The following is a 25,608-nucleotide window of genomic DNA, read 5'->3' as shown; positions in this document are numbered from 1 at the left end:
CCTGACATGTGGTTACTTGATCCCAGATGTATCTGATGCAAGACGGAAGATGTGCGTAGGACTGTCGCAAGGGGTAGCTCGGGATGAATGTGTCATCGTCAACAATAATCTCGTGCTCCATCAGAAGGCCGGGGAAGTGTGTCAACTAAAGACCCAAGCAAAAAATTGATGAGCTGATATCGTCATACCATCTCTTCACTTACACTTCAAGCCCGTAGTCTTTATACATAGCCGGCGATGATGGAACCCCTTGATCCATTCACCTCGATTGTCATCTTTCACGAGTCCTCTGTCTCTCGGGCATTTTCCATTAATACGACCACCATGACAACACCGATCAGGATACTCTTCCATTCACCCCAAGTTACGCCTCTGATCCACGACCCCAATGCTCTCGATGGATGAAAATAACCCGGAAAAGATGGACACCCAGTTCCTCCAAGTGCCCAGGGAGACCCAGGCCAAATGCCCTCTTCTTTTCCCTCATCATCCCAAACGTTCGATTACGACCACGCCTACTATCACTGCCTTGAAACGAGCACCGAAGCTTTCAAAACGACAACCAGCCCACATCTACCAAGATGTATCGCCGCCACACCGACAACGGAGAGGGCAGTAGCCGCCGGGAGAATCCCCCTCGACGCCCTACCCGTATCACAGTCGTCATCCGAGACGAACCAGTTGACGGACCTCCTCCACACATCGAGAGGGAAGAGAGGAGGCACCCGTGGCCCCCTCTCCGATTCCCTCCCCCGATGGTTAGATGGGACCTACCATCGAGACCCCTTCCGCCAGTCCCCCTTCCGAGAAGGGAAGGACTCTGGGCCCGCGCCCAGGAACTCCTCGGCCACAATCGCCACTTCCTCGATCGCATCGACCGTGAGGTTGCTCTAGACCGGCTGGAGGCCCGTCAAGTCGAGCGTCGAGCTCAGCGAGCTCAACAAAACAGGCAGGAAGAGGAGGCTCGGCGGGATAGGCACGAGCAGGAGAGGAGGCAGGAAATGGGGGCCGAGAGGAGACGGGAAGAGCACCTAGAACAGATGACTAGGAGAGGTATGAAGCCAACCTTGGAACTCACAAAAGAACGTGAAGCTAACTGCTAGATTGTACAGACGAACGAAACCGCCAGCACGGCGGTAACGTACCGGCCGCCAGGGCCAATCCCGTCGAAGCGCGCCCAGCGCCCGTCAACAGACCCCCAGTTCCCCAGGTTCCGGCACCAGTACCGGCAGCCCCAGTCGCCACAGCCACCACAGTCAACGCCGCCACGGCACCAGTCCCAGAGCCCAGTGTCGACGGCGACGACCTCGTTCCCTGTGCGGTTTGCACCGAGGAGTTTCCTCGCTCCCAGGTCCTCACGACCTCCTGCGCCCCAGAGCCGCACCACTACTGCGGTCAATGCCTCCAGTCGTTTTTCAGAAACGCCATGGACGGCAACGTCTGGCGCAACGCCGACACTTTCCCTCCTACTTGCTGCGGCAACCGCTTCTACATTCACGCCAACGAGCCTGGAAACGAGAACCCTTCTCGGGAAGTCCGAGCGGGCAACGAGCGCTTCCGACGGCTGCTCGGTGTCGAGATGATCAGACAGTACATTGCTCGTACTGAGCAGGTACGCATGGAGAGGGAGCATACGGGCACGCGGTGCTCGAACGTGGACTGTGGCTGGCTAGTCCCGGAGCGTTTTACGGGCGTCGAAGGTCGCAGAGAGACCGAGGCCATCTGCCACCACTGTCGACAGGTGACCTGTATTATCTGCGAGGGCAGGGCGCACCGAGCCAGGTACCAAGAGCGTTGTCCTGGCCACAGAAGAAGGACAGAGGAGCAGCAGCAGTCGGAAGAGCAGGCCGATCGGCAGTTCAGACAGTTGAGGCGGGACGAGGCCTGGAGGACTTGTCCAACCTGCGACATGACCGTCGAGAGAGATGGTGGCTGTAACCTGGTGAAGTGAGAACCCCCATCTCGTTTGAAGCTAGAAGAAAAAAGAGTTACTGACATTCTTACAGGTGTATCAAGTGTAAAACATACTTCTGCTACCACTGCCTACTCATCCACCCTAACGGGCATGGCGATGGACCACTGTGCGCCTGCCCCATCTTTGACCTTCACGAGCCAGAGAGGCGGATCCGAGAGAGACGGGCAGCTGGTATTCCGGACCATGTGGCTGAAGGTGAGGAAGATGACTTCTTCCATGGCCGTGACCATCAGCATCGCCAGCTCCAGCACCACCAAGGCCACCACCCCGATCCGGGCCGCCACCGTCATCGCCATCATCGCCATGACGACCACTTCCTCGACCACATCCCCGAGGATGACGACTTTTTCCATGGCGGTGACCACCGCGACATTTTCGACAACGCCCCCGAGGAGCTCCTCAACCGCCCCATCGAGTTGGATAGCGACGACGACATTGACGCTGATGACCTTCGATTCATCCTCGATGCTTTGACTAGACGTAGGATGCCTTGATAGGTTATCCTCGACCTGGTCATCGACAGGTTTTCTAGGAGATGGAGGGAGGAAGGGAAGGAAAGTGGACTATCAACTACCATTCATTATTATGACGCTTGCCATCACCAGATACCCCTACGAGGGGAGAAACAACAATTTCGATCCGCCTTATCACGCCCCGGTTGTGGTTCTACATGCAACTACTCGGATCCATGTACCTAGCCCTGAAGTGACGGGGCAACATGACCGAGTAGGTAGAACCGGAGCAACTATGGAGACAGAAAAGGGAAGCAAACTGGATCGGAAACAAACCAGAAGCAGCCTATGCAAGCGTTTGATGGGCGAGAGTTGGGGAGGGAAACCATATGAGAAGTTGGGATATCTAGATGGAATTTAGCGTTGGGATTTCGATGAATTGGTTCTTGGATTTGACACGAAGCCGTAGGAGTTGGAATGATGGATTGGATAGTTGGAATACCCAGGCTTATCATAGCGTTGCTTTATGATCAATTCGTGATTTTCTGATGCGGATGATGAATCGATCAAGTGTTGTTGTGTGTTGTTGCTCGAGTGATGATTGAGTGTTGATGTTGAGTCCAGTGTTTGTCCCCAAGTCCAGTTCCCCTGGTCATTCTCTGCCGCATCTTTACCAAGTCAAACGTCCACATAGGCTCCCTCCCATCCGATTCCTATCCGGAGTGCTTCACTTGTCTGTCTTTTTTGATAAGTTAGCTGGGTTTTGCTTACCAGACCATGTTGCCCACCTGGGAAAAGTAAACAAGGAAAGTGAGAGGAGGCGGTAGGATAGAGGTTTTATACCCAAAGGTTTGCAGACAACAAACCTCTGTAACCTCGCGACGGCTACCCACTCAGCATCACATCCCACAGGGACAGTTTCACAAAAAGGCAAACTGCTGTTTGTGTGTTAGTACCCGACCTCACAAAACTGAGAGAACTGTGCCGTTTCAAACTCAAACTTGTCAAGCCATGTTGTCCCTACCCGTAGACTCTGAGCACTGTAATCACAGATAAGCAAAGATAGTCCTCCTGAACCAATAAGCTGTGATATATATCCAAAACAAACAAACGCTCTAAAACGCCGCCATGCTTCTCTACGCTGTCTATGTAGATGGTAGTTGTAGTATGTTCCGTCTTTCGGCGGAGCAGAGAGCCCCTCTCTTTCCTCTCCTGTTCCTGCCCTGTAATTCTGCTCCTCTCATCTCTACTACCCTTCCCTCGCCTGTAGTTCATCTTCCTCTTCCTCTTCCTTTCCAAAATATAAACCCGAGTTCACTAAAGCTCCGTCTTCGGTGAGGATGGTCTAGGTATATATGCTCATGCTCTCGATAATAATGAATTCGCAAAATGTGGTTTCTTGTTTATTAATCGACTATCGATCGCGACCGAGCCGTTCCTCGTCATCGCGCGTCAATTCGTACGCCGGCCGGAACTTGTTTCCTTCGGCGTTGAGTGCCAATGCAGGATTGGGCCGCGTGTCTTTTGTCCCGCCGAGGGAGGAGAAGCCTTGGGAGTAGAGGGAGCAGAAGGGGATGTCGAGTTGGCGGATAAACTGTTTTGAGCGATACAGTGTCAGCAAGTGCTTGACTACGGCGTTCTGGGGATTAAAACTCACAGTCCATATCTCAACATAGTGCCAATCCAAGACGGGATTTATCCGCATGAATTGCGGCCAGCCCTTATCCGTCGGCGTGAAAGATGCTAGAAACTCGCTGTGTGGATCGGTCCTTCGCGTGCCCATGAACACGGCTTTCACGTGGGGCTTCTCGTCCAGATAACAATCGAGGGCCTGGCGCATGGGCAGGGCGTATCGTGCTAGGTCCAGGTGGTACTCTTCTGTGGTGGTGGCGACGAAGTCCTCGACTTCTTGGAAGGGGTCTGGCGGGGCGATGTAGATGCATTGGAGACGGGGGAGGGTTTGTTTTGACGAGTTGGAGATCGAGGAGGAAGAAGAGGAGGACGAGGAGGATGGCGGTTGGAGTGAGGCGGGCCAGCAGGCGAGGATGAGGATCAAGAGGACGAGACAGTCCTTGCCGCCATTGTAGGAGAGGGAGAGTTCTTCGGGTCTGGATGGTTGGGTTGGGTTAGTTGCCATCATGTTGGCTAGCTAGCTTGATGAGATGGTAACGGAACTGAGAAGGCCAGCGTACCTATACCGACGCAAGGCTTCCTCTATCACCTCCATAGCATCGCGGGCCCGTCGTTGAGTACCCTGTACCGTCTCATCGTTGGAGTGAAGAGCCAGGAAGGCAAGGAGCTTTGCGCGCAAGGCGGCGCATACCTCGGCAAGGCTGCGAGGTTGGCTGACGATCTTGGAGACCGATGAGGTAGCCATGTCTGTTGTACTTGTTGTTGTGTAGTTGGTCTCTGAAGGGGGAAAGGGCGCAGTTGAACTAAAGGTGGTGGACGAGGCTGAAGAGACACCGTTGCCGACGACGTGCAAGTCTTTTAGAGAGGGCGAGTCCTGTGTCATGTTGGAGGTCTATGCGCGGGAATCGGGACGAATTTATTCTTCTGTAGGAGTGGCAGTTGTCGCAAAAAGGGGAAGCTCGGATCCAGATGCAATAATCACAGAGTAATCATGTTCGGTCAGACTGACTGACTCTATGTAGGTGGTTACTCGGTATGGCGTTGGTAGGTAGATCGACGCCTCGATGTGTGTGACGGGACAGGGTCTCCCAAGGAGAACAGTAGGCCGAGGATGTGTTGATAGAAGGTCAGCAATGCAGCAGACCAGCAGATACAGAGACAGGGGAGAAAGGAGGGGACAGTCAGTCAGTGGTTGGATCAAACGAGGCTTGTGATAGTTCCCTTGTTGTTGACACTGCCCGGGTTCCGTGGAGGTTCCCCAGGCCCATGGAACCGGCATGGAACCCCTCCACCCACCGCGGCTCACTGGGGCCCGCTGAGGTGCCTGCCGCCCCGTTCAGGCCCTCGGCTGTGGTGGAACCACCTGGCATTCCGGGGGAACAGGGAACCCACGGTACCTAATGTGATACCTAGCGATAACGATAGCGAGTCCATGCTCCCGCTCCACTTGCTTACTTTGCACTAACAATTTCCAGTCACTCGACACTTCCTCTTACATCTCGTCGCGGTACCTTTTTACTTGCATCATCTCGTCGACAACCTCAAGATGCCGCAACAGCTTGACTATCAAGTTTCAATTTCCTATATTATATGACCCCGCGCTCGATACATCTCAATGCCACAGAGCGAATTTCGTTTCAAGGGCAGGACAGATATACAGGACGACAAGGCCAAAGCTGCCCAACATCTTCCTTCTCCCACCAAACTGGACCATGATGCCATTCAGGAGGAGCAACGACACTCTTTTTCGAAAGCTGATCGATCATGGTCATGACAGAGAATAACTTCTCGAGTAGGAAGTTGATGTCTTGTCGACAGGTTCACATCAAGATCTAGTGATCTTGATTGTTTACCCAAAGCATACTCATTCCATCTATCCATCTTGGGTATGAATCATTCATCATCACCATGACCCTCAACAATATACGACCTCTATCCAAAATGAGGCATTCGCGATCCAAGTACATCTATCTTGACATCCACATCTCTCCTTGGTTTTGAGAGCACTTGGGTCATCGCCATCCAGATCACCAATTTCCATCAATCGTCACAGTCCAAAGTCCAAGGATGAACGACCCAGACAGAAAAAGCAAAGTTGAACAACTTCCGTCTCACAGCAACGCCTGTCAGTCGCCACAGAAACAACTTCCAAAGAGAGTGACCACGACCACCACACCCAGTGAACATCTCAAGGCCAGTGCCTGCGGCATCGTCATCTCAACGTCATTCCCTTTTTGTCGGAATACGGTCCGAGAGCTTTTGGTACTGTACGTTCGAGAGTCCACCAATTCGATCCGATGGATGCCCTCGAGATTCTCATCCAAGTCAAACGAGTCTGGAATCCGATTTCTAATGGAAACCACTTCTTATGCAACTTTTCTGCACCGAAACTCTGCGCTTTCTGCTGACTTGGATTTCCTGCATATTCAACTGTGACCGATTCCGATGTCCACCTGTCAATCAGTCGCTTCCGCTGCCGTGAGCATACCAAGTCCGGAGACATGCCCGGCAGCCAAGCGTGAGAAGAAACTAAAAGACAACGACAGTGGTTGACGATCTACTGCCAAGTTCACTCGAATAGGTAAACACAGTACCCCTCTTTTTCTTCTTAACCATATGGTTGGCCACCCATACACTACATCAGCACAATTCCATTCAGATCTCACTTCCCCTCGTTTCCTAAATCGATCGTAAGGCGACACACGCGAGGGGTAGATGTTCTGGAAGGTCCCGAAACGAACCAGCCAGAACACACAACTTGTCTATTCTGTTTGGGATCAAAGCAATCCGTGATAGTGATGGACTTTATCATCTCAATCAACTTTGGGAGCCTATACCCACTTGGACATACGAGCCAAGTACCTCCCAAACACCATACGCCGACATACGTGCATATACCCCAACACCACGATCAGAAATCCGAGCTCCCCTTGGTCAAGCTTTGCTCTTCCTGCGGGACGTGCTTTCTCTCCAAAACGGCGGACGGCCCCGTCCCTTCTCTGCTTGTGACGACATGATGAGGTACATCCATCTTTCGGTTTGGATCTTCAGTCGACTGATCTCACCAATTTGTCCTGCGGATCTTGGTTTGTAGTGTCAAGAGAGAATGGAAGACGGAGAACTCCTTGGCCTTGCGCTACCATAGCTGCCCATAGCCGTCACTGCATGTGCATAGGTACATACTCCTCTCAAGCACGTACGCGAGCATCTGTGATACGCAAAAGGTATAAACCACCGGCAACCCCGCCCTCTTCGTCCGCTTGTGTTCCTATGCTACTCCTCCTTTACATCTAACGATTCTTCACTCACCGTTGTTACTAAAACTTCATTTAAAGTGACAAGTCCACAACAATATACACAGCTCAGTCAAGTCCAAACAACCTCCTCGTAGAGTTAATCACAATCAACTCTTTCCCAACGCATAACAACGCCACCCCCCTCTTCCCCCACCCCTATTCTCATCCCTCCCACTCATCCTCCTCATCCACAATAACCATGGACGACACCGGCAGCAACCCCCCCATCGCCGGTCCCTTCCAGCCGGCCCACCCACCCACCCTCGACAACCCCGTCACCGAGGCGCCGGCTCCCCACACCAGCCCCGTCGCCGGCAAGACGGGCCCTGATGCCGCCGCCCAGGGCATGAGTGGCGGCGGAGCTAGGGGTAGTATATCGAGCGAAAGCAGCAAGTTGATTGACGAAAGCACCAAGCTCTTTCCTAATGTCGCGGGGGCTGCTTCTGAAGCGTTCAGGAGTGAGCGGAGCGCGAGTACGTCTTCGACTACCAGTGTGACGGGGAGTGATCGGCCTATGGGGAGTGCGAGTACGGTTACGGAGGTTCCGTATGGTAGACGGGTATGTTCTTTTTTCTTTTTTTTTTTTTTTTTCTTTTTTTCTTTTTCTTTTTCTTCTCTGTTGTTGTTTGGTGATGATTGAAAGGGGTTGTGGGTTGTGGGTTGTGGGTGGTAAAGAGATGGTGAACATATGCTAACAGCTCGGAAATAAAACGACACAGCCGTCTCACGGACATGGAGGACATCATGGACTCTTTGAGGGCTTGATTGACCAGAAGAGAAGGAACGATCCGGCTAGTGTTGCGAGACGCCAGAGTTTGAGTGAGCAGAGGCCGGTGCCGCAGGGGTTTATTGCCAAGATGTGGGATAAGTACGTTCACCCCCTAAAACTTTTTCGTTTGTTTACTTTGAGGCTGACTCTCCCGTGACTAGCTGGGTACGCGGTGCCCCCCCTGACATCTAAACAAAGTCACTTTTCTCCTTTCCCTCTCGTCAGCATTGTCTTTTTCGTTATCCAAACTGAAGAAGAATGTCAAGATGGGTGGAGATCCAAATTGTACGAACACATCATTGAAATATGGAACATTGCATGAGGGCAGGCGCGACGGAGGAGATGTAATGGGCATTAATGATTGATTGGGATCGCTTGAACGGGATCATTATGTGCGGTGGTAGTTGTAACTGAAGGTTGTCCTTGCCCGTCTTTTTCCCATCTCTTTTGTCACTTGATTTGTCGCATTTTAGGAGTATGATGGTTGATTATCGGCCTGCCTCAATTATGGTCTTTTCTTTCGTGTGTGTTTATGACGATGTAACGAACTGATAGCATCAAATGAATGCTAAAAGATTGTGCATGGAATCATTTTATCAAGTCTCGTTTTATCTGCCGTGGCCACCATCGAACGAGTTCCTCCTACAGTAATCATGTACCAGATACGGCACTCCTCGCACCTTTCCCTCTAGTTCACTCATGAGTTGATAAAGATCCGAAAAAAATCAAAAAAAGAAACAAGAAACATACAACACCAGGTTATTCGCCGGTCGTCACCGAGCCAACTACTGATCTGGCGGTCACCGGCTTATCTAGGGGAGAGCGGACGGGATCCCGAGTTTTATCCAGGTGCCTATGGTCGTATGTGATTTAGGCAACTGTCCAGGAGAATGTGGAAGGGGGAGTGGCATAAATGGTTATATACCTTTACTTAATTATACGCATTCGGACGATGCACACAGGTTCAAGAGAAGGCCTTTGGCTTGACACTCCAGCAATTGGGGCGAAATATCTCTGAGCCCACATCTCTCAAACTATGGATCCGGGATAAGGATAAGGTATTGGTACATTACATCTCTGCGCGAGAATACTATTCAGCTACGAACATTGGGGAGAGCTAGTTTTGAGAGCTTGCCGTCAGGTGTTATGGCTACCTCTACCTCCACCGTCAGATGCTGCGATAAAGATATGGCATAGAAGGACGAAAACTTCTTGCTACTCGACAGATGGACTGTCTTGATTTGTCTAGGCAAAGGGTGGAGGAATGAAGTCGATTCGGCACTGGTGTTTCACCACCAAACCACCAAGATCGAGGACTTCACGAGGTCATCGGCACAGCCAGGACACTCGGTCGCTGCTGAGAGCATTCCAACTCTGAACAATTCAATAAGTCCTCATTACATTGTGAGAGCTTTTTACCACTGGAAAAACACCAAGGTGCGAAAGTCGCATTGAGCCTTCCCTCACTCATCGTCGGAGATATGTACCGGAAGTTGCCGAAGGGAGAGGCCTAAGACATGGCCGTCACCCTCATTCCTACAACCACTACCCAACACCTACATATTTGACGGAACTCACAGGAACGCATGCCTTTTCCCACCATCTACCATGTTCATCGCAATCTCCCACCATGAGGCCTGGGATTCCAGTTGTCGTGTTGTGGCATAGCAGCGACACCCAGCAGCGGCCGGGAAGTTGGCATCCGTGTCAACAACATAGCGATGATATGAAGCAGTAACAGCAGCGACAACAACAATAACAACATGGAGAAACTCACCTATAAGTATCCCCAGATCTGACCAGACTGAGAACTAATTCCTTTCTTCCTCACCAGCCTTCATCTCCTCCACCAGTCTACATCATCAGGACTTCAGTCTCTCTCTCTCTTTCCAAAGAAACCACCAAAGCCAAACTAAACCAATCCTTACCAAATACCAACGTCACACTCACTTCACTTCACTTCACTTCACTCCTTTTTTTTTTCAAAATGAAGTCCTTCGCCCTCACCACCGCTCTCTCCCTCGCCATGGCCGGCTCCACCCTCGCCGTGCCCATGATGCAACAAGGCCACGCCATCGCGCACATCAACGCCGAGGCCCTCAAGAACAACCTCGCCATGGCCAAGGCCAACACCAACATGAACACCAAGCGCCAAACCACCCCCGCCACCTCGCCCGCCGCCTCCGTCCCCGCCGGCACCGTCCCCTCCGTCGCGCTCACCGACCTCGACCGCGTCGTCTCCAGCGTCGGCGTCATCGTCAAGAACGCTCAGGACGACTTCCAGAAGATCGACATCAAGGACCCCCAGGGCATTACGGGCATCCTCTCCCAGCTGCTCGGCAACGTCACGCAGACGGTGCAGCAGGGCACTCGCCGCATCAAGGCCAACCAAAAGGCTGCCATCCTGCCCGTTGGCGCTGGCTGGGGCGTCGCTGGCGGTGCGTACCCTCTTGGTGTGCTTGGTGGCCATCCCGGAGGCCTCGGCGGACTCGGCGGTCTCCTGGGCGTCACCGACGGTCTCGCTGGTTTGACTGGTGTCACTGGCCTGTTGAGCAGCTTGTTGAACACCGTTACCGGTCTGCTTGGTAACCTCTTGCAGCTCGGTGGTGGTGATGCCACCAGTGGCAGTGGCTTGGACGCGAACACCCTGGCCAGCTTGGCTAACCTCCAGGCCCTCCTCTCGCTTAGCGGCGGCCTGACTGGTGGTGTGCCCCTTGGTACTCTGCCGCTTGGCGACTTGAGCAACCTCGCTGGTATCTTGAGCCCGGAGCTCCTCAACCAGTTGCTTAGTGGTACTGCTACTGGCAGCCCGCTGAGCGTCATCGAGTCGTTGTTGGAGGCTGTTCAGGAGCTGCTTAGCTCTGTCCTCTCCGGTTCTATTGGTGTGACTGCTGGCATCACTGGCGATCTCGGTGCTGATGCTTCCACTTCCACTTCTGATTAAAGCAAGGGTTTGAAATCTGGAGCCTGAAGCTAGCGGGTAGTTCTTGGGACTTTTGTTGCTTCCCGGCTGGAGATGTTGGTCGCATAGGAGGAGAAAAATGTTTTTGTCACTATTTTCTTTCAACTAATTCGGCAATAAGTTTTGTTTTGGTGGATGTTTATGTGGAGGAGATGACAGTCGGTATAAAAGCGTCATTTATCTGGAGCGGGAGAACTGGCGAAAGAGCAAAGTCTAATGAATGTTTGAGAGTGTGCGAGTTAGTTTTGCTTTGAACAGAAAATATCAGGGGTTTTGCTCTTGCCTTTCTTGACCCATCCTCACGATATGCTGCAATGTGGTCTCCTTGACTGAGGCTTCTTAGCCCAAAGAATGAACCATCTGATGAATCAGATCAATATCTGCCTCCAGTGTGGATATATAATCACCTATACCACTCCCCCTTCCACATTCAGCTGGTTGATACTGTACTAAAAACATACGACCATAGGCACCAGGGCAAAAACTCGGGATCCCGTCCGCTCTCCCTTAGATAAGCCGGTGACCGCCAGCCTAGTAATCGGATCGGTGACGACCGGTGAATAAGCTGGTGTTGTATGTCTTTTTTTTTTTCTTTTTTCTTTTGTTGACCGGTTGATTGTTCTTCGATAGCGAACTTTACACTTTCATTTCGTGGCGTTACATCGCGCAGAGCATTGATTCGTCATATGCAACCCATCTGCCCGTCTGTTCAAGTTATTCTATATCCGAACCGAAACCCAAAGCAAAAGAGTAGCAGACTAACCCCAACGAACCTTAGATCCAAGTAGTGTAAAATCCCCCCTTCTTTTAGTCACCTCCAACCATCAACAGCAACCGAATACTTCCCTCCTCCATCTTCTTGCACTAGGTTCATTACCAACAGGCCCTCCTCCAGATCCCTCGTCTCCTTGTTTTGCGCCTCATTTGCCACCTCCCCCTTTCCCACCCCATTCTTCTCTTCCAACAGCCTCCTCAACGGCACATGCACATACTTCTCCGCCCGCTCAATCCCCAACCGCTTATACAACTCCTTAAATCCGTTCTTCACACACCCCTCCGCCGTTTCGCACAAATCCTCTAAAGGCCCCTGGTCTGAAAACACAAATTTCACATCCCGTTCCAGTTCCAAAAACTCCTCCCAATCCATCCCCTCCATCTCAGTCTCCACCTTTCTCCTCAGCTCCTCCTCATTGAATCTCTGCCTGAGCGTAACCAACGTCTCCCGCATCCCTTCCATCTCCTCCCTCCTCTCGTTCTTCTTCTTGATCTGTTCCGCCCGCTCGAGTAAGGGTTTCCAATCCCGTAGCGCGACTTCCATTCGCAACGTATGTGCACTTTCTTTCCCCTCGCCGAGCTCCTCGGTGCTGAACTCGACGCACTCGCGCTGCATAGCAATGGCGTCGTCCATTTTCCCCTGGTAGGCGTGCACCGTCGCATAGACGTGCAGATGTTCTGGGACGGCGGGGGAGAGCGGGCCGAAGCGCTTGAGACAGCGGGCCATGACCTCGCCGGAGACGATCTCGGCGCAAGAGAGGTGCGAGTTGGAGAGCAGGTGGGTGGTGATCTGTGAGAGAGCGGAGAGGGATTGGAGGGCGGTGGGGCCGAAGGAGGAGAGAGATTGCGAGTATAAAGTCCAGAGGGCGGATTGTTCTTTGAGGAAGACGGCTTCGGCGGCGGCTGCTTCGGAGGGGGCGAGGGAGGAAGGGGGAATGCTAGGGACTTTGAGGTCGGAGAAGAAGGGGGAGGAGGGATCATCATATTGGACGGTGCCGTTTTGGATGGTGGCTAGGTGGTTTAGGGTTTCATTGGCGCGCATCAAGGCTGCTTCCGTGTCGGCGATCAAGGCTTGTTGACGCGGATTCGTGCTGGCTTTGCGGGCGGCGAGGATTTTGGCTCGCATATCACGGACTTGCACCATGCGGCCCATGTCTAGATAGAGACGCTCGAGGTTGACCATGGCGGCTATGGTGCCGTCGCTGTGCGGACCGAGCATGTCTTCCTTTCGCTCGAGAATTTCCTGGAGTAGGGGTTCGGCGTCCGGATGGCGACGAAGGCGGAGGTACAGGTCGGCGAGCTTGCCCATGGCACTTAGGGTCCGCTCATCGCGCACGCTGAAGAGGCACTCGTAAGAGGTTATTGTTTGCTTCCAAGCCTCTACCGCCTCGTCGTCTTTGCCCATGGCGTCGAGGAGGACACCTCGCTTGCCCTGGAAGAGGGCTTCTTCTTCTTGGCTGAGGCGTGTCTCGACGAGACGCTCGCATATCTCGCTGTGCGGGAAGATACGACGACGAAAGTATGCGTTGGAGGGGTCGTTCATGCCTACGATAGGGATCGAGTCATGGATGAGGATGCGGGCTGACTTGCCAAAGGAGGCACGTTGTTTGCTGCTCATTCTGTCTCGGGCCCAGAGGTGGACGAGGACGTGCATGGATAGTTCGTATCCGGGATCCTTTTTGAGGAGGGAGAAAGAATCCAGAAGATCAACTGCTTTGCGAAATTCAGTTGGATCCCATTTCCCTCCCTTTTGGCTGTCAACCTCCAGCAAACCTTGGATGCTGTAATCGTCGTCAGGCATGTCAATGTTAGCGGCGCGTTTGGCACGGTACTCGGCCGCTCGCCTAACCATGTCCTCCATGATACCGGAGTTGTGGTAAAAGCAAATGGTGTTGAGAATCTTGATGCCAGTCCTTGCAGCTTCCGCCTTGGAATAGCCCCCCCTGAGTCTTTGGAAAGCCTCGAGCATGTAGTACGAGAGGTTGAAGGTTGTGTACACGGCTGTGTTTTGCTCATTGGCCCCGAGGTACTTTGGGTTCTTAAGCAAGTCTTGCTTGGCTTCGAGGAACCGCGAGAGATAGTCAGGGAAGGAAATCTGAGTTTCACCCATAAAGGCACCGGCTTGGTCGAGGGCAAGAGGCAGACACCCCAATGCATCAACAATGGGCTCACAAGACTTTCGATAGCCTGGGTTCTCGGGCGCTTCTCGAGCGGCTCGAAGGAGAAGAGTAATGGCGTCTTCCTTGCTCATCTCATTGACTTGCACAACTGCTTCGCGAGGGAGTAGTTGTGTGAGGTTGTTGAAGCGGCTGGTGTAGATGATGTTTCCCTTGTTTCCGGGTGGGATATACTGGCTCATGCCTTTATCTGGCCCGTAGTTATCAAGAATCAGGAGCCAGTCATCGTTTTCTTGCATCCATTCATGGACTTTGGTAATTCTTGCCCTTCCCTTGTGCTTGGGCTCGCCATCACTAGGGAAGAGATCATCATAGATGAGGTGGTAGCTGTCAAAAATTGTAGCAGCATCAGTAGCGTCGACCCAGAAGTCCCTTTGGAACCTAATATCAAAGTTAGTAGCTGATTCGTTTCTATGATGGCGGAGCACCTTACAATGTTTTGCGGTGGTTATCGGCAAACTTCAAGGCGATTTGCGTCTTGCCAACGCCTCCCATCCCCAAGAGTAGAAATTCCCGTCTTGGGTTACTGAAGTTCTGGAAGTATGTTGACATCGTACTCAAAATATCAGTTCTTCCAGTAAAGAGCCGGGTCACCCTTCCTTTTGTCTGGGACCGCCGCTTGTCCGTTATCATTTGGTTGATGTCGGGATACGCTGTAACAGTGTCAGCCTTTGTATACGATTAACCAACCAGCACACAACTCACCTGCCTGGCCGACAGTTATCCCCGACGTAATTCCTTTGCAGAGAATGTCGACAACCTTCTCGATACTCTCCTTGACAGCAGGTGTCTTCATATACTCCTCGGTAGCTTTCTTCAACAGCGGAATTTTCTTGTATTGATCCAGTTTGACTTCATCTGCAACACCCGGGACGTTAAAGCGAAAGTACGTATCCGGAAAGTCTGTAAACCGAGTTTCGGTAGAACGGTGAGCCAACTCGCAGTCTGTCGCCACCTCTTTCAACGATTGTAGCAATTCCTTGACGAAGGGAATTCCTGAGCCTGGATATTTTCCAGCCGATTCTAGAGATTTATTTCGGAACCCCGTCCCGAGACTCAAGACGCAGCCGATCTTGCACGTCTTGTCCAGAACCTGTGCAGCTTCGGAAAGCACCTCTTGAGACGGGTTGTTGCAGCCAAATGCACCGTCGATCAAATCTTCACCGGTCACTTCGGCGCGGTCGAAGAAAGTCGGCGCCGCCGATGTTGCTCTTGCTGCCTCGCAGATGGTGACATTCTCATCTGATATTACCGTGTCCTCATGGGAGTATGCTCGAATTCGACGTACGGCGGCAATCTCCTTGGCTCGTTGAGCACAAACGAAGGCCTTGCCGGTTAAAGGGTCACCCTTGGGGTTTCTCATCAATTGGCTTTCTCCGCGTTTTTCCACAATCGACTTGACAACTCTCTCTAGAGACCTTTCGTCGAACTTGGCGGAAATGCTGAACCTCCTGTTCCATTTGCTGAAGATTTCGCTCGCAAAGCTGTCGTATTCCTTGAGAGCCTCTGTGGTTGTCATTCGAAGTCTTCCTAAAAGAATGGCGATGAGTCTAGACGAGTGTAAGCGTCGCACTCAGGTCATTATGCTGCAATATAAATGTCTCTCACCCTCCGGTGCTGGTTCCTCCTATCAAGTGGAAGTAGTCGCACGGTTTGGGAATCTCATCGAGACCATCTTTCTCTTGGACTTTCGTCATGATCCTGTCGAGAATGACGAGTTCGCATACTCCTCGGACACCTCCACCGTCTTTATTGTGTACAAAGTTAGTCATGCATCAACGGGAAAATGGTAACCGTCAATACAGTAGACCAAAGAGGGTTTCTCATACCGAGCGAGAGGAGGTTGACAATGCCATCACACGCATACGAAGGAGCCATTATGGCTCGACAAATGATACCAACAACGACAAGAGTAAGTCAAAGATCAAGGCAGTAGATGCACCATCTTCACTGACATCTTCTCACTCCAATCCCCCACCGGGGGATAGCTTGAATTATACCCTCTAAGCTTTTCCGAGAAGAGGGGATGTTAACTGGCGAGCTAGCCGCCCATATCAATGGGGTGGATGGATGTGACCCTATCCGCTCGAAGCTCCATCGAGGCCACCGAAACGCCGTCCAATACCATTCACTCATTTGAGGGAGCTAAAGCGTCTAACACTGCCCCAAGTCCCCAACTGTAGGTAGTTCATAAGCTGCCTGAAGATCCCAAATTCGATTCGGTTGAGCTGCAGGTATCCGTTTTTGATTCTTGATCTGGGCCGCGAATAAATTTGTGTTGCTGTGTGAACCGTCAGTATTCTCTTGGTACACTGTAACGGATGCAAGTTCTACCACACCGTCGAGAGCACAAATGGGAAGTAGTATAGAGGTACCTGAAGCCTACCGTCCTTGATAACGGCTCTTCAGACCATGAAGTGGAGAGAGAAGAAAAATGGCCACCTGAAGACCTGCATCCCCCCTTATCATGTATGTCTGTCTTCAACAAGAGAATCATCACCAGCATTCACCTCTTAAGTGACTTTGTCAGCATTGCAAGCATTGTAATGAACTCAGGGAATAAGCATTAAAACATTTGATATTGTTTTTCTTGTTGACATAGCGACAACCTACCGCAGGGTAGAATGAGCAACATGAAAACATGCTCAAAGAGCAGTGTACATTCTTCCGGCCCGTTAGGTCATCGAAATAGCAAAAGCATGTACAAAATAATCTGTTTCGGCCAAGGAGAGGAGTTGACGCATGGCCAGTAGACAGTGCTATTGACACTGACCAAGAGAAAACACAAAACCTCGTCGTAATAACAGAAAAAGGAGGTTGATAACATATGATGACCCGCTCCCCAACGCCTGGTACCTACAGTCCTTCCCTTGCTCTATCATTCCAAATAATAGTAACCAACTTGAGTTTACTCTAGCGAAGCATGGCATTGAGCTTGACGTTGGTTCTGCGGGTCCTGTCATCCGCACGATCAACCTGTTGCAAACTGTCAGCAAGCTGCTACCGGAATCATCTTCACACCTGTTTACAATCACTTACGTTTTCACCGATCGCCGTAATCTGGGCATTCTGCTTCTCAAGAACCTGACCAATGCCGCTAGCGATGTTCTTCATATCCACCAGGTCATAATAGAGCTCCTTCTCCAGCATTTTTTGCTGTTTGAGGACTGCCTGCTGCTGGCCATCAGCATCGTCATACGTGAGCTCCTCCAAATCCTTCTCGGTCACATCATCCTCAAACGCCATGTAGTTCTTAACGGCCTTACCGCCCAGCAACTTCTTTTGCCCGGGCTTCAAGTTCTGCATGGTCTGCTGGTTCTGGAAGGCATTGGCCCGCTCCTTCTGACGCTCCATCTTCTCCAAGGTCTGGTCTGCGTATGTCTTCTCATCCATCTGACGGAGACTTTTCTTGCTCATAGCGGGAACGAAGAAGGGGCGGTCGTTGAGCTTGCCGAGATAGCCGGCCGTGTCCTGGGCTGTTTTCGTCTTCAAGTCTGTAGCAAGTTGTGAGCAGAGAGTAATGGCAAACTTCACAACCCGATGTAGTGCTTACCAATGCGGATAGAGGCATCATGAACCTTGTCCAGCCTATCTCCCTGAACCGACAAATTGTCGATGATGTTCGCTCCGAGGTTCTTCACGTTCTGCATGTGCGCTCTACTGCGCTGCAAGCTCTCCAAACCCTCATTGTGAGTACGCAAGATGTCATCCTTGGTCTTGTCCACCTCCAAATCCTGCTTCTGTTCCTCGGTGAGTTCCTCCTCCGGCACACCAAACTTGTTGCCATAGATCTCTTGGGGTGTGGGCTGGTAAGGAACATCTTGAGGTCCATCAGGAGGAATCTGTCCGGGCTGCTTGTTGTCGCCATACGTGACGGGGTACTGCTGCTGGTAGGGAGACGGTTGAGCAGAAGTACCCGCCGAGCCGCCCGAGTTGTACTTGGAATTGGAGTAGAGTTGGCTCTGCTTGGAGTCGATGGAGGGCTCGTAACGGTTCTGGTTGCTGGTGGAAGGGACGTCATATCGGTTATCGCCATATCTGTCCGTGGTGCCGAATCTCTCGTTCGTGAATCTTCCCGCAGCAGGCGGCTGCTGAACCGGACCTCCGGCGGAGTAAGGAGGAGGAGCTTGTTGGTTCTGGTACGGGGACGGACCACTGCTAGCGGTGCTGGATAGAGTAGATTGAGACTGAGCAGGGCTCGCGTACTGGTTGGCATACGGATCGACCGATGGTTGCTGGGCATAGGGGTTCTCGGGGGCAGCGGCCTCCTTGTTCTTCTTTCGTCCGAATGACCAGCCCATTTTGGGAAACTGTGATGATTACAATACTCAGTACACTTAAGTTATTGTTACAATGGGGATGTCAAAGAGATGGAAACTGATGTGTTGTGATTGACAGGATGCGGTGGAACTGGAACGAGAGGAAGGAGAAAAGGAGTAAAATGGATGGAGGGTTTGTTTTTTTAGGGAGAATAATCCATGAGTATGAGGGAAACAGGGGGATACAAGTAGTTCCCGCTTGGAGAACACTTCCGAATGTCTTGACTGGTGTCTGGAGAGCGTTCCAGGTTTCTGTGCTTCCTCCGACGGCCGATGGAGTGCTGTAAATGATTGGGGAAGGCCCGTAATACAAGCGTTGTAACCATGTTGGCAAGGAGGTCCCATGCTCATTTGTAGGTATGTACACTAGATAAGTTGCAGGAAGCAGCAGCAGCAGCAGGGGGCGATCTGGAGATGCCTGCATTGGCCACCGAGTGGGAAGGAAAGTGCTGACGGATCTTGCGGGTCTTGTGTTTAACCTGTAAGCAGCCATTTTCAGGTGTTGCTGTTATGCCAATGGCAGCGTGGAACATGTTGACCACTAACACCGACGGATGGCCTGCTTCCGCTGTGTCCGCGTCTCGCCCATGCTGAGATTTCGCCCTTTTTGGTTCCCTTTTTGCGAGACTGTCCGTGGGCTGCTTGGTGTTGAGGCTGTGTTGACCATTCCTGGCTCTCTTGGCGGTGGACGTGCCGGCATTCATCGTCACCCCATGTCCAGACCAGTCAAGAGGTGTTGTCTGATGTTTCCTCCAAGGGTCCAGTCGAACGGAAGTCGAAACGTGGATGGTGTCCATGGGGCCTCCTTTTCCGCTGGTTCCTGGCTCCTGAGTGGTGGAGGAGACGCTGAAATGCACAGGAAAGGGCAGTGGAGATGGGTGATCCAGGGGAAAGCGGGCTTGTACATGTCGCAGGCTAGGGCTGGACTGTGCTAGTGCTGGGGATTTGGATGGGTGGTGTTCCATCATAAATGCTTACCTTCATCCCACACGCCAAAGAACGCCATCGCCATCTTGATGGCTTCTTGGTCTTCGCCTCCTCTGTATGCTTTTGAGCCTCGGGATCGGGGTCGACATCATCTCTGGCCCATGTGTTTGTTCTCCATGTTGTGGTCGTCGCCCAGGTGCTGTATCTCCGGGTGGGCTTCTCCCAAATATTGGCTTCTCGCCAGGTGGGGTTCCTATCTTTGCGACCCATTTTGGCGATATCGAACTGTTAGTGGTGGCTGCTACAGCTCGGTGACGGATGGCTGAGATGAGGCCGTGGGAGGTCGACGGGCATCATCGAAATAGAGTTGTCGGGTGGTGTTCTTTTAGCAGGAAATGCTCCCGGTCGGTATTGCCTTTCGCCTCCGCCCCCGCTTGACTTGATCAATGAAGTGAATTCCTGCTGAGTTTGGTTTTGGAAATCCGAACAAAGAGACGGCATCGAAGCCGGCCGAGCTTGCCTGGAGTGTATGGTGGAGTGCAGACCGTGACTGCCCTCACTTCGTGGGAACTGCGGCAGCTGCTGTTAAGGAACAACCAGCTGGTGGGCATTTGACTGCGGAGAAATGACGGTTGGGTGGTAGTTGCGCAAGTACCGGATAACTGCCATGGCAGTGGCCTTGATTGCCGTGGTGTTAGTGCTCTGTAGGTTTGGAAGGAGCGGGCAGGAGCCAAGACAGCAGATGAGGTGGTGAGGGAGGAGAAATACACTACTTTACACTGCAACATGAAACATTCGCTCAGTAGAGCACGAGTATTAGGGCGGGACTTCGTTGCGCACTCTGCACAATAATCTTGATACCTTTCTCGGTTTCTGCTTCAACTGTGAGGTGGTTCGGTGTTGTTTGCAGCCCCACGTTGCAGAACTGTGCCAAGGTATTGAACCCGTATTCAACTGTACAAACAATACGAGATACTGACAATGGCTTGAGAATAAGAAGGCAACTGCTTGCGTCTTCCTGGAGTCAGATACTTGCAATGTGATCAGATTGTTACTTGGGGACGAAAGTCATTAAATGACGCCATCTTTCATCTCTTTTACAATGGGAAAAACTGGCTTGAGTGCCTGGGGACAGTATTCTACAATACTTGACATTATGCCGGACAATGCACAGACCGCCATAAGCATTTAGCGCTGGACGAAAGAGGAAGACAACATTGATGCGTCACTCACCGACCAAACACCTTTCACCTTTTTATTTTCGTTCTTTAACCTCACTCTTGACTTGACAAACCCCCCTCTTGCATTCACCGTATTGTATCTCAAAACAAAAGTCAACATTGGAACCCGTCATCACAATGTTCTCCAGCCTCAATTAAGCAGACCAGTGGTCTTGCCACAAGCACCCAGTTAGGACCCTTTCCACGGACCTCACCTAACCACCCACTATTCTCTTCGTTACCAACATCACCAGACACCGAGCAACTTGCTCTACAGCATCCAAAATGATTACCCGAATATACACACTATCCTCTCATAACACATCCCTCTATCGTGCAATACTAGTTCATCATCCCCGATATCACCACCACAAGACTCGCTGATATTTGTTATTGCTTGTTAAACCGTCTTGCTCAACATTACACATATCAACCAGAGTTTGTGATCCAAACTCCAAAGGTATCACCAACCCCTTATCAATCACACCACCAGCGCATAATCCCAGCGAACCCTGACACAAAAACACAAACATGTCCGTCTTCACTTTTGATCCCAACCCCCCGCGAGTCTCCTCTCCCTGGCTCAAATCCTCCGAAGGGCCCAGCCGGCGCTCCACTCCGGAGGCCCGCTCCTCAACCCCTACTACTCTCGGCGTCATCCAAACCGGTCTGCTCTCCGACTACAATGGCATCACCCGTCTAGAAGCCGAGCCCCAAGAGGGTCCAACCGAATACAAGCTCCACCTTCTCCTCCGCCCACGTCGCAAGTACGAGCACAGCAGCACCTCAACAGCCAAGATCTGCGGTTCAACCCAAAGCAAACCACTGCCTTATGATCCTACGTCCAAGTCACTACGCGGAACTCCCGTTTCTGCCGGAGGTGGCCCAGGCGCAACCACAACGAGACAGGACCGTTTCGAGCACTTGACTACCCAGTTGCTCTGGAGACTCCAGCAATCTTGTCCTTACCATGCCAGCTCCGCGGCTGTTGATTTGGTGATTCCGAAACTGCCGGCCCCGGATGAGCTGGAGCGGGATGGGAAGGTGAAGCTAGGAAAGCTGTTACCGGGACTGGAGGCATCGAGAGGTGCGCTGTATGAGATTGGGGTGGCAGATGATGGCACATTGGTGGGGCTGACGAGAGATGAGCTGGATGAAAGTTTGGCAAACCTAAGGGTCATGGCGGCGAGCTTGGGGTGCAACATGAATGTGCTGAGGATGGTGATTGTGGGCGAGTGCGAATGGATTGAGTCTTTGGTTGAGCCTGGGGATTCCTTATTCGAAGAACCTCGGAAGTCACGACGCAAGGACAAGCTATGGGTGGCTGAAGCGCTGATCATGCCGGATTTGACTGCTCAAGCTAGCGGTACTGTGCCTTCGGCTTTGCCCACCATGAAACAGGGTCCGTTGACCACGAACCAGTTGCGCGTTACGCTTACGGGGCCGACTACGTCTGGGAAGTCTACGCTTCTGGGCATTTTGTCTCAAGGCTCACTGGATAATGGCCGTGGGAAAAGCCGGCTCATTTTGCTGAAGCACCCTCACGAAGTAGCTTCGGGCGTCACTTCCTCCGTGGCTCAAGCACTGGTCGGTTACCACGAAGACGAAATCATCAACGATGCTCACAGCGGAGTGGAATCTTGGATCGACGTTCACGACTTCACCAGAGACGGTCGATTAGTCTATCTGGTGGACTCTGCCGGAGCTCCAAGATATCGTAGGACCATCCTTCGCGGTACCGTCGGTTGGGCGCCGCATTGGACACTGCTTTGCATAGCAGCCGATGGCAGCGATGCTTCTCCTTCCGTTGACGCCCCGGCTCCGGGAACCACTCCAACAGGTGGCAGCAATGGCATCGACCTAGCCTCCGCCCACCTCGAGCTATGCTTGAGACTTAAACTGCCCCTTGCGATAATCATTACCAAACTTGATCTCGCATCCAAGCTGTCCATCGTGTCGACGCTTAACAAAGTTCTCACTGGCATCAAGCGAGCCGGCAGAACTCCAGTTATTCTCAAACCCGACGCTACCAACCCTTCTGATCTTACTCATGTCTCGCCAACCGAGGAAGCAGCCGTCGCTAAGGTCGCCGACCAACTTGCTTCTAACGGTGACTTCCTATCAGTCGTCCCGATAGTCCTCACCTCCGCCGTCGATGGGCGCGGCCTAGGCATGCTGCACGCCTTACTCCAGGGCTTGCCTTTGCCTCCCACCCCAACTGCCCACGACTTCACCGGCCCAGCTCTAAACCCTGAGCAGCCTGCTTCACTCTTCCACATCGAAGACCAGTACAATCTCGCTGCATCCTCATCGCTAGCAACGGGCGACTCAGACGAGGAAACAGACCTCGGCACCGTGGTAGCAGGCTATCTTCGCTTCGGCAGCCTGTCGATAGGTGACACGGTAGTTGTCGGTCCCTTTCCTTCATCTTCCTCGTCTGACGACTCCAGCGACACGCCCAGCCCAGCCCCTCCTTCTCCTGGCGCAGTAGGAGCCATAGCCACGGGCAGTGACAACCACCTTCGCCCTACCCTATCTGATATCGAAGCAAACCCGTCATCAGCTGAACTCAACCGCCTTAACTCATCGGCCAAATCCAATCCGTCGACTTCTGCTTCCTCTGTAAAAGGAGAGTGGCACACCGCCAAGGTTGTGTCTATCCGTAACCTCCAGCTGCCTGTGCAAACACTGGCGGCCGGGCAGGTGGGGTCAATAGGGATGGTGTTTGATCATCGTGACCCGAACACTGCAGAGACAAGCAATGGAAACGGCAATGGGAATGGCACAGGGGGTAAGAGGGCAGCGAGGATAAGAAAGGGGATGGTCCTCGCTGTTCCCGGGAAACACATGTCGTCTACTACCTTGCAGGCTGCCAGTGGGGTCACGGCGGTCTTTGAGGACGATAATCACGGGTCCTCCTATGGTGATGGAAATATGGAAGACGAGGGGGTGGCCGGATCGCTGACGGTGGGAAGCTTGGTGAATGTTTACGTGGCCAGTGTTAGGGCGTCTGCAAGGGTGGTGAGGGTCACGAGGCTCACTCCCAGTCCCTCTCTTTCTCCCGAGTCTACGGGTCAGGATGATGGGAGTGGCGGGGACGTGTTTACCTTTGGAGAGGGTGAAGATGCTTATAAAGACCCTTTGCACGCGAGCAATGGAGATGGTGATGGCTTAGACCCAAGTGGCGAGGAGACAAGAAAGAAGGGATGTGAAGTCCAACTGGAACTCCTCTCGAACCGCGAGTGGATCGAGCTGGGCTCAAGGATCTTGATCCTGGGTGATAATGGAAGTCGGGATCGGTCGTCGCGGTTGGAGGGGTATGTAGGGAGGGTTGTTGAGATTGTTGAGTGATCTGTCTTGTTTTCCTATGGTTTGTGTCTGAACGTGAGTAAGTGTGGCAGCGAGTCTTTTTTGTTCTTTTGTCCCTTTGGATATGAGTTGTTTGCTCTTGCTTTGGTCATAGCGTAACACTGTTTATTGTTCTTGATGTTGTCGATGTTGTCGAAGTCTGTTGTTGGTTAGATGGCTTCTGGGTAGCATAGTGTTTTTGTTAACATTGATGAACTGTGTTTTGTTTTAAACAACGGCTCTATTGGGTGTTCTCCGGGCTGCGTGATGTATGAACAAATGCCGTGATGTTTCGTAGCAATGCGTGCTTCCAGTTTCATGATCGGATCTTGCGCCGGTCCCGTGTTTGCCATCCAAAACATCATGTTCGTCATTGCTCTGCCTATCGTGCTTCGAAATTCCACGTCGTCAAAACACACATAACAGTTTCCTATGTCGTCCTCGAACAAAGGGCTGTCTTTCATTCCTCCTCTTTTTCCTCCCTCTCAGGTCTTTCCACACATGACCATATCCCACTTCCCACCTCCCACTCCTCTTCTCTCCCCATTTTCTCCCCCCCCCCCTCCCCTCCTCCGCCCAGCCTAACGGCACCTAGCTAAGCCCTAACCAACCCATAAAACAACGTCCAAGTCAACACGAACCCCGCAAACCCATTCATGATGCCCCCCGCCCAAAACTCGAACCCACTCCGGAAATATTTCTTGACGCCGCCTACTCCGCTCCCCAAGCCGTTGCCCGTGCCTTTATTGTCTTTGTACTCTTTTGGTGACGACAAAGGGGCGACGCGGACGAGGTAGATGAGAAAAGAAGTGAGCAACGAAAAAAAGATGTAGAAGAGGAAGCCGGAGTAGGATTCGAGACCGAGGATGCCGGCGGAGATGCCGAAGAGGGAGGCGGAGAGGGATTGGAGGTTTTGGAGGGCCTGGATATCAAGTTAGTCTTGGTGGGGGGGACTGTGGTTAAGATGGGGGAGGGGAGGGGAGAATGGAGGGAAAAAGAAGGGAGGGGAATAAACGAACCTTGGAGTTGTGCATCACGCTCTCCTGCACGATGGGGGAGATTTGGAAGTCTCGTTCGGATAGCATGGTGGCTTTTGAGTGTCTTGTCGTGAATATGATTTGATTTAACGGATGGTGGTGTATCGTGTATCTGGCGCCAGGCCTACTATGCGACAGGAAGACGAAAGCTTGGGTGCTGTTGATTTCTTGGCGGGGGTTTGATGTGCAACCAGCTAATTTACCCCGGATCTTCGTCTTGTTTTTCGTCGCTTTTGTTTCGTTTCGCTTGTTTCGTTATGTCTCGTTTTAAGTATCGGCGAATTCGTTTCACGTCGTGGGGTCGTTAAGATGGTGATAGTACACTCCCGTGGTCTGGTCTGGATGGTGTCGTTGATCAACTTAATTGCATGGACTGGACCGGAGCCGCAACGAGCGGGAACTGTCAATTTACCCAGCTCCCGTCGCCCCAGATGGCCAACGTCAGGGAAACGGAGCTGGCCTGGAGCTTCAGTGCTGAGTGAGCCTGGGCAACAATTAATGCCTGCCCCGACAGCCATCCACAGCAGAATAGATCCCGGCAGGCAACGGCGCACGTGGCAGGGCTTCAGTTGCTACCTAAGAACCTTTACGGCTCTCCGGCTCCATTGCCGGCTTCCGGTGGAACGAAGAACGAAGCCTTGGGCCGTCGATCCGTTGTACTGTAATCTTATCGTATTCTTACCGTTTTGTCAGCATTCCTGACCTCTCGGCGTCGGCGAC

General features: G+C 52.2%; 10 protein-coding genes across 10 annotated transcripts; 5 read left to right on the top strand and 5 right to left on the bottom strand.

The window, feature by feature from the left end:
* Nucleotides 1–581: 581 nt before the first annotated feature.
* On the top strand, nucleotides 582–2,469 carry B0T23DRAFT_439224 (uncharacterized protein; the record flags this gene model as incomplete). Its single annotated transcript, XM_062840681.1, has 4 exons — nucleotides 582–1,053; nucleotides 1,113–1,612; nucleotides 1,682–1,947; nucleotides 2,007–2,469. 4 exons carry the CDS (start codon nucleotides 582–584, stop codon nucleotides 2,467–2,469), a joined length of 1,701 nt encoding a protein of 566 aa, XP_062696310.1.
* A 961-nt stretch (nucleotides 2,470–3,430) lies between these two features.
* Nucleotides 3,431–3,803, top strand: B0T23DRAFT_100006 (uncharacterized protein). The gene has a single exon (XM_062831678.1). The coding sequence runs from the start codon at nucleotides 3,556–3,558 to the stop codon at nucleotides 3,763–3,765; it is 210 nt and encodes a 69-aa protein (XP_062696309.1). The 5' UTR covers nucleotides 3,431–3,555; the 3' UTR covers nucleotides 3,766–3,803.
* B0T23DRAFT_334564 (uncharacterized protein) lies at nucleotides 3,431–5,400 on the bottom strand. Its single transcript, XM_062835779.1, has 3 exons — nucleotides 4,620–5,400; nucleotides 4,085–4,535; nucleotides 3,431–4,021 (listed from the first exon to the last, which is right to left on the bottom strand). Exons 1-3 carry the CDS (start codon nucleotides 4,940–4,942, stop codon nucleotides 3,842–3,844), a joined length of 954 nt encoding a protein of 317 aa, XP_062696308.1. The 5' UTR covers nucleotides 4,943–5,400; the 3' UTR covers nucleotides 3,431–3,841.
* A 2,154-nt stretch (nucleotides 5,401–7,554) lies between these two features.
* Nucleotides 7,555–8,316, top strand: B0T23DRAFT_427096 (uncharacterized protein; the record flags this gene model as incomplete). Its single annotated transcript, XM_062840040.1, has 3 exons — nucleotides 7,555–7,914; nucleotides 8,075–8,223; nucleotides 8,286–8,316. 3 exons carry the CDS (start codon nucleotides 7,555–7,557, stop codon nucleotides 8,314–8,316), a joined length of 540 nt encoding a protein of 179 aa, XP_062696307.1.
* A 1,343-nt stretch (nucleotides 8,317–9,659) lies between these two features.
* On the top strand, nucleotides 9,660–11,068 carry B0T23DRAFT_354670 (uncharacterized protein; the record flags this gene model as incomplete). The annotated part of the gene is made up of 1 exon (XM_062836136.1): nucleotides 9,660–11,068. The coding sequence occupies exon 1, from the start codon at nucleotides 10,112–10,114 to the stop codon at nucleotides 11,066–11,068; it is 957 nt and encodes a 318-aa protein (XP_062696306.1). The 5' UTR covers nucleotides 9,660–10,111.
* Nucleotides 11,069–11,663: 595 nt separating this feature from the next.
* On the bottom strand, nucleotides 11,664–16,052 carry B0T23DRAFT_354667 (uncharacterized protein). Its single transcript, XM_062836134.1, has 5 exons — nucleotides 15,867–16,052; nucleotides 15,646–15,784; nucleotides 14,743–15,587; nucleotides 14,471–14,690; nucleotides 11,664–14,418 (listed from the first exon to the last, which is right to left on the bottom strand). Exons 1-5 carry the CDS (start codon nucleotides 15,913–15,915, stop codon nucleotides 11,898–11,900), a joined length of 3,774 nt encoding a protein of 1,257 aa, XP_062696305.1. The 5' UTR covers nucleotides 15,916–16,052; the 3' UTR covers nucleotides 11,664–11,897.
* A 1,000-nt stretch (nucleotides 16,053–17,052) lies between these two features.
* B0T23DRAFT_310299 (uncharacterized protein) lies at nucleotides 17,053–18,338 on the bottom strand (the record flags this gene model as incomplete). Its single annotated transcript, XM_062834580.1, has 2 exons — nucleotides 17,053–17,531; nucleotides 17,591–18,338. 2 exons carry the CDS (start codon nucleotides 18,336–18,338, stop codon nucleotides 17,053–17,055), a joined length of 1,227 nt encoding a protein of 408 aa, XP_062696304.1.
* Nucleotides 18,339–18,851: 513 nt separating this feature from the next.
* On the bottom strand, nucleotides 18,852–20,036 carry B0T23DRAFT_439203 (uncharacterized protein; the record flags this gene model as incomplete). The annotated part of the gene is made up of 3 exons (XM_062840680.1): nucleotides 19,346–20,036; nucleotides 19,067–19,293; nucleotides 18,852–19,031 (listed from the first exon to the last, which is right to left on the bottom strand). Exons 1-3 carry the CDS (start codon nucleotides 19,551–19,553, stop codon nucleotides 18,852–18,854), a joined length of 615 nt encoding a protein of 204 aa, XP_062696303.1. The 5' UTR covers nucleotides 19,554–20,036.
* Nucleotides 20,037–20,540: 504 nt separating this feature from the next.
* On the top strand, nucleotides 20,541–24,069 carry B0T23DRAFT_411280 (uncharacterized protein). The gene has a single exon (XM_062839436.1). It carries the CDS (start codon nucleotides 21,035–21,037, stop codon nucleotides 23,852–23,854), a length of 2,820 nt encoding a protein of 939 aa, XP_062696302.1. The 5' UTR covers nucleotides 20,541–21,034; the 3' UTR covers nucleotides 23,855–24,069.
* Nucleotides 24,070–24,421: 352 nt separating this feature from the next.
* Nucleotides 24,422–25,365, bottom strand: B0T23DRAFT_418877 (Rab5-interacting protein-domain-containing protein). Its single transcript, XM_062839687.1, has 2 exons — nucleotides 24,871–25,365; nucleotides 24,422–24,773 (listed from the first exon to the last, which is right to left on the bottom strand). Exons 1-2 carry the CDS (start codon nucleotides 24,934–24,936, stop codon nucleotides 24,447–24,449), a joined length of 393 nt encoding a protein of 130 aa, XP_062696301.1. The 5' UTR covers nucleotides 24,937–25,365; the 3' UTR covers nucleotides 24,422–24,446.
* Nucleotides 25,366–25,608: the final 243 nt, after the last annotated feature.

The sequence above is a fragment of the Neurospora hispaniola genome (assembly GCF_033458365.1).
Source record: "Neurospora hispaniola strain FGSC 10403 chromosome Unknown B0T23scaffold_2, whole genome shotgun sequence".
In the NCBI taxonomy this organism is placed as follows: Eukaryota; Fungi; Ascomycota; class Sordariomycetes; order Sordariales; family Sordariaceae; genus Neurospora; species Neurospora hispaniola.
The sequence above is the reverse complement of the archived record's forward strand: the minus strand, read 5'-3'. Positions and strand labels throughout refer to the sequence as shown.

What these genes read in the sequence shown, in the direction of transcription:
- B0T23DRAFT_100006 (XM_062831678.1), top strand. Translation starts at nt 3,556, where the DNA reads ATGCTTCTCTACGCTGTCTATGTAGATGGTAGTTGTAGTATGTTCCGT.
- B0T23DRAFT_334564 (XM_062835779.1), bottom strand. Translation starts at nt 4,942, where the DNA reads ATGACACAGGACTCGCCCTCTCTAAAAGACTTGCACGTCGTCGGCAAC. An exon ending in GAAGCCTTGCGTCGGTATAG is followed by an intron (nt 4,536 to 4,619) that starts GTACGCTGGCCT and finishes CCAACCATCCAG; the next exon opens with ACCCGAAGAACTCTCCCTCT. An exon ending in ACTATGTTGAGATATGGACT is followed by an intron (nt 4,022 to 4,084) that starts GTGAGTTTTAAT and finishes CGCTCAAAACAG; the next exon opens with TTTATCCGCCAACTCGACAT.
- B0T23DRAFT_354667 (XM_062836134.1), bottom strand. Translation starts at nt 15,915, where the DNA reads ATGGCTCCTTCGTATGCGTGTGATGGCATTGTCAACCTCCTCTCGCTC. An exon ending in TGTCAACCTCCTCTCGCTCG is followed by an intron (nt 15,785 to 15,866) that starts GTATGAGAAACC and finishes TACACAATAAAG; the next exon opens with ACGGTGGAGGTGTCCGAGGA. An exon ending in GGAGGAACCAGCACCGGAGG is followed by an intron (nt 15,588 to 15,645) that starts GTGAGAGACATT and finishes ACACTCGTCTAG; the next exon opens with ACTCATCGCCATTCTTTTAG.
- B0T23DRAFT_411280 (XM_062839436.1), top strand. Translation starts at nt 21,035, where the DNA reads ATGTCCGTCTTCACTTTTGATCCCAACCCCCCGCGAGTCTCCTCTCCC.
- B0T23DRAFT_418877 (XM_062839687.1), bottom strand. Translation starts at nt 24,936, where the DNA reads ATGCTATCCGAACGAGACTTCCAAATCTCCCCCATCGTGCAGGAGAGC. An exon ending in GCGTGATGCACAACTCCAAG is followed by an intron (nt 24,774 to 24,870) that starts GTTCGTTTATTC and finishes CTTGATATCCAG; the next exon opens with GCCCTCCAAAACCTCCAATC.